This window comes from Scatophagus argus, chromosome 11 (genome assembly GCF_020382885.2).
Source record: "Scatophagus argus isolate fScaArg1 chromosome 11, fScaArg1.pri, whole genome shotgun sequence".
Lineage (NCBI taxonomy): Eukaryota > Metazoa > Chordata > Actinopteri > Scatophagidae > Scatophagus > Scatophagus argus.
In genome coordinates, this window is record NC_058503.1 from 14,547,691 (window position 1) to 14,555,614 (window position 7,924).

General features: G+C 43.3%; 1 protein-coding gene across 2 annotated transcripts; it reads right to left on the reverse strand.

The window, feature by feature from the left end:
• Nucleotides 1–422: 422 nt before the first annotated feature.
• On the reverse strand, nt 423–7,257 carry desma (desmin a). 2 transcript variants are annotated; one of them, XM_046404757.1, is made up of 11 exons: nt 6,563–7,257; nt 4,720–4,780; nt 4,416–4,511; nt 3,325–3,486; nt 3,112–3,237; nt 2,847–2,957; nt 2,572–2,681; nt 2,358–2,410; nt 1,648–1,739; nt 1,504–1,542; nt 423–1,080 (listed from the first exon to the last, which is right to left on the reverse strand). In XM_046404757.1, the coding sequence occupies exons 1-11, from the start codon at nt 7,141–7,143 to the stop codon at nt 1,039–1,041; spliced, it is 1,473 nt and encodes a 490-aa protein (XP_046260713.1). In that variant the 5' UTR covers nt 7,144–7,257; the 3' UTR covers nt 423–1,038. The 2 variants fall into 2 exon arrangements, with proteins under 2 accessions (XP_046260713.1, XP_046260714.1); XM_046404758.1 differs by lacking the exon at nt 1,504–1,542.
• Between the last annotated feature and the right edge of the window lie 667 nt (nt 7,258–7,924).

The following is a 7,924-nucleotide window of genomic DNA, read 5'->3' on the forward strand; positions in this document are numbered from 1 at the left end:
GCACAGACTATTTAATTCTTGGTGCTGTGCTAATCTACTTTCTGATGGAAATAAAGCACAACCCCCAGTAAGCTCATTAACAAGCCATTGTTCACTTTCCCTGCACCAAGACCGGTGCTGTTACTGATAATTTCAACAGGGCTGCAACTCCTATTTTCGTTATAAAAGTGAATTAAATGTTAACAGAGGATGGCTATGCTTGGCTGGGAAAGCCAGAATCATTTTAGAAAAGCGAAAGCAGCCCACGTCAACTGATAAGTGCAGTAGAAACACTCCATGAAGCCACTAATTCAAAGGCATGTATGCTATCTGAGGGAGAGGAGATTTTAAAAATGCGACTGCCAAACCTGCTCTGGACAGACACAAAACACTTTTGTTTGATTACAAAACCTTGATAAATCACTTGACTCTCGAGTGGCAAATAGTGATAACAAATGTCTTTATTGGAGATCTTTGTCACAGTGAAGCGGCATAAGGTGGTCACCCACACCGGTCATCAAACACAGAGCAAATGCTATTGAGCTCAAACTTCAAACATGACTGAGTTCCTCTTTCATCTGAGTGTCTGACATTTCTCAAACCTACAACCAACATCTCACTTTTCCTCAAATCAGTTGCACAAATTAAAGCCCTTCTTCATCACGTCATATACACCTACTTTTGTACAGAAAGACTTGGAATATGTGCAGTTTTGCTCCTGGTGTTTCAGGCTCATTGATCTGTCTTGCAGCTCGCAGACTGTGGGCACTGGGCCAATGCAGCTACACTAAGCCTTGTTATCAATATGAAACTGTACTCTTGCGATTGAGTTATTTTTGCAGACAAGATATGACAAATTCAAATGTTTTCCGGGAGAAGGCAAGTGACACGAATAAAGCAGAATTCCTGGAATGACTTTTATTTTAAAACCAGGCTAAAGGCTGTGCATTGTACCTCCTGTCCTGTTGTGACGTTTGTAGTAAACTGGACACATTTCAAATTTTTTTTTTAAAAATTAATTACTCTATATGTAGTATTTCTAAGGTTGCCTCATCCGGTTTACATGATGTCTTCCTGGTGCTGTGTGGACTCGCTGACAACCTGACAAGGAGAGAAGAGGATTTGTAAATTATTATGAAGAATGAGCAACACAGTTATCACCTATATTAAGGACTAACAGTGGAGCAGGTACTGGTGGGAGTGAAGTGCTATGTGGGGGTGGGAGTGTGGGGGTGGGGTTGGGGTTGGGGGCAGTAACCACTGACAGTGAAGACACTTGTTCACAGAAGCCGGTGAGGAGCATTGCAGTTCACCTCTAAGTGTCTACACAGGGACGACGCAAACTACAAGATTTCAGAGATCAGTAGGAGACTAGAAATTCTTCAGCAGCTAAGTTATCAATAATGCTTTATACTCCCTGGAAACACAAAGTCACTCCTAAAGGAGGGATTTTCTTTTTGAATCTCATAGTTTGCTTCACCCCGTGGCAAACAGATGATAAAATTTAAGCGGACCGAGACTTACAGACTGAGTGCTAGCACCCTGGCTCATAGAATACTTCATCTGGATGAGAACGAAATCACGATGATTCAGATGAACGATTATTAATGTTAACTCAAAAAATCTACCATGTGCCGTGTGTGTGTGTGTGTGTGCGCCTGCTCAAACCTCTCCATCGCGTGTCTCAATGGTCTTGATGAGAACAGTCTTCTTGGAGTGAACCTCTGACGAGCGCTGATGCTGGGACTCGGGACTGGTCTCTGTAAGAAGACATTCATACAACTCTTACGATATTTCATAAGGCCGTACATTCAGCTTTGCTACAGTTGCACAAAGCTCGCTGCGTTTGAAAACACTAACATCAGTTTAGCTTTTTTCTATGAGGGTTACTTGGCTTTCAACAACATGAAACAGTCTGTGGACCCTGTGTGACACTTCGAGGTGTAATACCCAAAACTCATCTTCAAAATCGATGGCACTAATCAATACCAGCTGTAACTAATACATCATCTTTAATCAGTGCTCATTGTTTTCATTTAAGAAGCCGCAAAGTGGAGTGAGGGGAGGCACTGGCAGAGATTAATTGCACATTTGGACTGTTAATACATCAAGTGAATGGACTAAGTTGTGTGATAATTGATGTGTGGCTTGCTGATGATTGCCCCTGTGAACCAAAGAGCCATGAAGGTTTTTGACATGTCGTATACCGCCACACTGTGGTCAGAACTTCTCACTGCAGGTACACGACATGTAATGCTCTCAGAATAGCACCAGCCATATACAGTCACAAGCTATAATTAGTCTGACTCACCCAGAATGTAAAATGGATTTTGTGGGTATTTATGAGGTAGGGGAAGAATGTGTACTGTTTCTCCTACCTCTGAATCCAATGGAGGAATAAGCAGACTGGACAGGCACAGTGGTGGTGATCCTGCAAAAAGGAGGAAATGCAGAATTCAGCATTGCAAACCGGGAATAAGAAATACTAAATTATGAATTACACAAATATAATAATGTCAAGTTGACCTTAATAAGTTCAATCCAAAGCTAAACTTGATACACCCACTCACACACCCACACACACACACACACCTGCTCTCCTCTCCCTCCAGCAGCTTGCGGTAGGTGGCGATTTCAATATCGAGGGCCATCTTCACATTGAGCAGATCCTGGTACTCTCTCAGGTGACGAGCCATATCGTCCTTTAAATAAGTACACAAAAAGTTTTTAATTGCCTGCTTAAATAAACACAAAATCAACAGGAAAAGCAGCAATAAAAGGACAACAGATAACGAGAGGAAACCTGCTGTTCAATCTCAGACACAGACAGTGTTCCTTTTGAAGGTTCGTGAACTGGAGAAAATTACCTTCATCTTAGCAATGTCTGCCTCCAGCCGTGCGATAGTATCCTGGTAACCGGCAGCCTCGCGGCCCATGCGATCCTCCATATCTCTCATCTGGCGCAGCAGAGACTCATTCTATCAGGAAACAGAAAACATGAAGTTAGGCGTGGAAGCGATAGAAAGGCAGAGATGAGGTTCATGTGCCATCATGTTATCAAGAAAGAAGGCATAAACCACAAAGAGGAAATAAATAAACAACAACAAACAAAATGCTGCAGTCACTACTCACAGTGCCCTTGAGTGAGTCAATCTCACAGGTGTAGGACTGGATCTGGTGCCTGTACTCCATGCTCTCCTGCTTGGCCTGACGCAGTGCATCATTGTTCTTATTCACAGCCTGGTTCAGATCAGACACCTGAGGAGACAGGAGGTCAGGTTTTAGCAGAGCAACCGCTGAAGGAGACTGTGTGTGTGTGTGTGTGTGTGTGTGCTCCATTCTTACCTTAGACTTGTACCATTCTTCAGCCTCTGAAATGTTCTTGGCAGCGATGCTCTCATACTGCATGCGGATGTCCCTCAGAGCAGCAGTCAGGTCGGGCTTAGACATGTCCATCTGGATCTGCACCTGTGTCTCCTGCATCTGGTTCTGCAGCTCACGGATCTCCTGCAAGTTGACAGGAAAAAAAAAACAAAACAATAAATACAAAATTTAAACGAAAAAAAAATCACACTTACTTTTCAGGAAGGTTTTAAAGAAGAAAGGAGTATGTTTTGTGGGAAACAAGACAAAAAGAACAAAGTTCCTGTTTAAGCCTTGTCTGACTTGACATTTGAATTCATAAAAGGGAAGCGTTCAAACATAAATCAGTGAAAATCAAAGCAGGGAATCCTGCATAAATGACATCTATATTAAGAAGAACAGCATGAATAGCACAAGGCTGGTTTGACATTGTGAAAATAGAGGTTTCAGATTAGGAAGCTTTGGTCCCACTCAGTTGTCTTCTGTTCTAACCAAAGGGTATAAATAGCTCAGCATCTGTTCACACACACACACACACACACACACACACATTCAGACATGCATAACAGCTGACATGTTCCCTTCAACCAATCAGCAGTTCAGCATTTCTGAGAGGTCAGAGTTGAGGCAGAGAAGACAAAATGACAGGAAGGGAGCCCAACTGTGCTGACATGTGTCTGAGTGTGTAGCTCAGGGTGTCCTTTGACGTCTGAGGGTGAATGCATGCAGATGTGTCAGCATTCGCTTTGCATAAGACCTAAAACACTCAGATTGTTACATTTTGTACAGGGAGAGACAGCATATGTGTGTGTGTGTGAGAGAGAGAGAGACTGTAAATGTGCATAATAAATATGTGGTAACATCAGTGTGTGTGTTTAAGTGTGAAACATTTGAGCCTCTGAAGAGCTGCATGCCCACTGAGGATCAGATATATCTAATATCACAGTATAACTTCACACAGGGTTGTTACATGATACAGTACACACCGCCCTACTGACATACATAGTACATGGACACACTGTAGCCGTGGCAGCCTGGTTGCGGGCAGACACGTGGAATTTAGATCAACGCACCTCTTCATGGATCTTCTTGAGGAAGGCGATCTCCTCTTGCAGACTCTCAATGCGTCTCTCCAGGTCCAGCCTGGCCAGAGTTGCATTGTCAACATCCTGGATGCAAACACAACCGACAACCAACAGACAAGGTAAAAATGTGTGGAGGTAGCAAGAAATTGAGAGAAAGGAAGTGACTGATGAGAGATATGAGAGGGAAAATTGTGCTGTGATGGGGTGCTTCGCTTTCCACTTCTAGCTTTGAGGATAAAATGACTGAGGATTGATACATGAAGATGCGATCTTATGGAAATAGAAGACGTACGGCTCTGAAGGCAGACAGGTTGTTCTCGGCCTCTTCCTTCTGGTGAATCTCCTCCTGAAGTCTGGAGAGAACAACGGGCACAGAGGAAAAGAAAGGAGAAAGAGAGCTGAAACACAAGTGGAAGCAAACACAGCAGCTGTGTTTCAGAGCATGACTTCTTCCCCAGGGACCAATTACTAGACAGACAAACTAGTTACTACCTCTCAGTCCACCAGCCTTCTGATCCCTGTTCTTTTTGGCTGCCGAAAAGCTGTAAGAATAGAACTGACCAGATACTGACACATCATAGTCTAGCTTTTATTCCTATCCATATCCACACACCCACACACTGACACACCCACACACATACACACAGACACATACTGGTGCACTTGTTTCTTGAGTTCTAATGTCGTGGTGCAGCTGCTGTCACAATGTCACAGTCAGAGGGCGATCGATGAGAAATGAATGGAGGTCTGCCCTTGGCAAGTGTGCTGTCCAGAATTAGCATTTCGCTGTGCTCCCTGAGCAAAGGGAAAACGTATGCATGTAATGTGTGCATTCACTGTATGTACCTTTGTAAAATGCAAAGGTCTCTGGTTGGTTATTTCTGCTTATTCTAATATTTGTTACATGTTAATGTAAACAGTTGTGCAAGTTTGAATGATACAGTATTCAGGAACTATGAATCCTGCATAGTATACAATTTGATGGATAATCTGTAAATTCTTCAGAAATTCTGTGTGACATTCTGTGTGTGTACTACTATATGTACGTGTGTGTTTGCATGCATGCATTGTAACTGCTGGCAGACAGGCAGGCAGGCAGGCAGGCCATCTCTGTGTGTATTTTGATCTCAGTGGGAGCAGCAGGTGCTTTGGCAAGCTTCACTCAGTGCTGCAGGCAACAATTTAAAGGGGGCTGATGGAAAGAAAGTCTAGAGTGAATGTGTGTGTGTGTGTGTGTGTGTGTGTGTGTGAGTGAGTGTTATACACTTAAAATTAAGTGATGTTGCTTGCTGTTGCTGTGACAGAAATTCTAAATACAAAGAACTGACCTAGTAGCTACAAATAGTCTGTTCAGAGACACATTCACATCACACCCCTCTGTCTCTGTCTCACACACACACACACACACACATAAATGTGTATTTGCTGAACTGTATTGGATTTTTAATGTTTGTTCTTTTTTCTTAGTTTTACTCTCTAAATTTACAAACAGTCTGTGTGTGTTCATCTGTTCATTTTTGTCAGTCTGGTCTGTTTCTCTGTTTGTATGGCTGAAACCTCAACTGTGTGCCTCAACTTTATTCCTATGAGCCTGCAGGTCTCTCCCTGTCTCTTTCTCTCTTCGCTTCCTCTGTTATGCCTCTTGTGAATAAATTATAAAACACCTTTGTTAAAGTCTGGTGGACCGTAACATTCACTGAAGTGCAGCTATATTCTCAAATCTCTCCTTTGTTACTTTGTTGTTTCCCTTTCGCTTCAAAAGAAAAGATACACCCTCTGGAAATCAATGTATGCTACATGCTGGGCTTTTTTCATTGTACTAACAAGGAAAACTACAACTTTTACCCTTTTTCCACTATCCATTTGTTCCATTTTCACTCTTCCTCTAACATCTAATAACATTAGATGTTAAGCAGAAAATGATTCACTTTAAAGGGTTATAAAGCTGAAACATTCTGGAACTCCTCTTCTGCCTAATATAATATGAGTGCCAAGGGACAGCAGCAGTTAACTTCAGCCTCTTAGCCGAAGTCCATTTGCTTTCTTGAAACGCTCCATTAAAACAATAAGCCATATCAGTGTCGTGTTTTCTTTTCTTCGCAATCTACCCATTCAGTCATCATCCTCTAACCTACCTGAGCTTAAGCTTCTGCAGGTCATCAGCCAGGTTGTCTCTCTCCACCTCCACGCGGGCACGTTGGTTGGAGAGGGCCTCTATTTGCCTCCTCAGCTCCCTCATTTCCTCCTCATACATCTCAGCCACGCGCCCGGGCCCCTCGCGGCCCCTCAGCTTCTCAATCTCCACCGTCAGTGCTGCATTCTGCTGCTCCAAGAAGCGCACCTTCTCGATGTAGCTGGCAAAGCGGTCGTTGAGGTGCTGGAGCTCGGCCTTCTCATTGGTCCTTGTGTTGAGGAAGTCTTGGTTCATGGCATCAGCCAGGTTGAAGTCGAGCTTCTCTCCGGAATAAGTGCGCACGGCTGTAGAGGACCCGAACCCTGCTCCCCCAGGACCAGAGGACACCCGGTAGCTGGAATAGGAGGGAAGGCTGGTGCTTTTGACCTCATAGACTCGGGAAGACATGTGGGCTGAAGCAGAGCTGCGGCCACCTCCGACAGAGGAGAAGAGGGAGGACATTGGGGATGATCCGACACCAGAGCCAAAGGTGCGGCGGTATGAGGAGGCACTCTGGGCTGAGGAGGAGTAGGACTTGCTCATGGCTGGTTGACTGTTCGCTTGTCTTGTGGTTTTGATGGAGCCGCTTGAGGTGCCGAGACCCAACTGTCCCACTGGGCAACTGGGAGAGAAACGATGTGAAGAAAGGCCAGGCACTGGGTACAGCTATTTGTAGATTTACCACACCCACTCCTACCCCAACCCCTCCTCTCCGTCCTCCCCCAGTCTCCATTCACCTCATTTGTATTCTCACTACCTCCTACTCCACCCCTCCACTGTATACCTCAAGCACATTTTCCTTTCATTGATCACTGTTTTAAATGCAGACCCCAGCATGATGAAAACTCACAGTGGATTCATTTTGAAAAATTTCCCCTTGGTTTAAGATGGGGGTCCGCAAATGTCAAATACTGGCAGAGAATTTTCTTCCATTCCTTCATGAGGTTGCTATCATCAGGTCATCTAAAACTGCAATTGATGGTGCTTGATGTAGAGACTATGTGGTGTACTTTTGAAAAACAACCAAAATGTTATAAACAGAATCATATGGCTGCTTTAGTCAAAGTGCAACTTAACTTCATTAGGTGCTTATCATTACAGAAATACAATCTTAGGATGATTTGAAGTGATATCTTCTTTTTGGTCATTTATTGCGCAACTGAAATCTGTAGCATAAGAAATTAGCTAAACCTATTTTCATTGGTTTAACAAACTGAATTTAAATTACAATGTAACTATTTGTAAAAAAAAAATTAAAGAAAAAGGCATGAAATGTCCTGATTTAATTTTCAAATAAGGTAATATTACTTAGATGATATTTTTG

Coding starts and splice junctions, on each gene's coding strand:
- desma (XM_046404757.1), bottom strand. CDS start 7,143: ATGAGCAAGTCCTACTCCTCCTCAGCCCAGAGTGCCTCCTCATACCGC. Junction 3,487..4,415: donor TCAAGAAGATCCATGAAGAG/GTGCGTTGATCT, acceptor GTCAACTTGCAG/GAGATCCGTGAGCTGCAGAA. Junction 3,238..3,324: donor AAGAATGGTACAAGTCTAAG/GTAAGAATGGAG, acceptor CTGTCTCCTCAG/GTGTCTGATCTGAACCAGGC.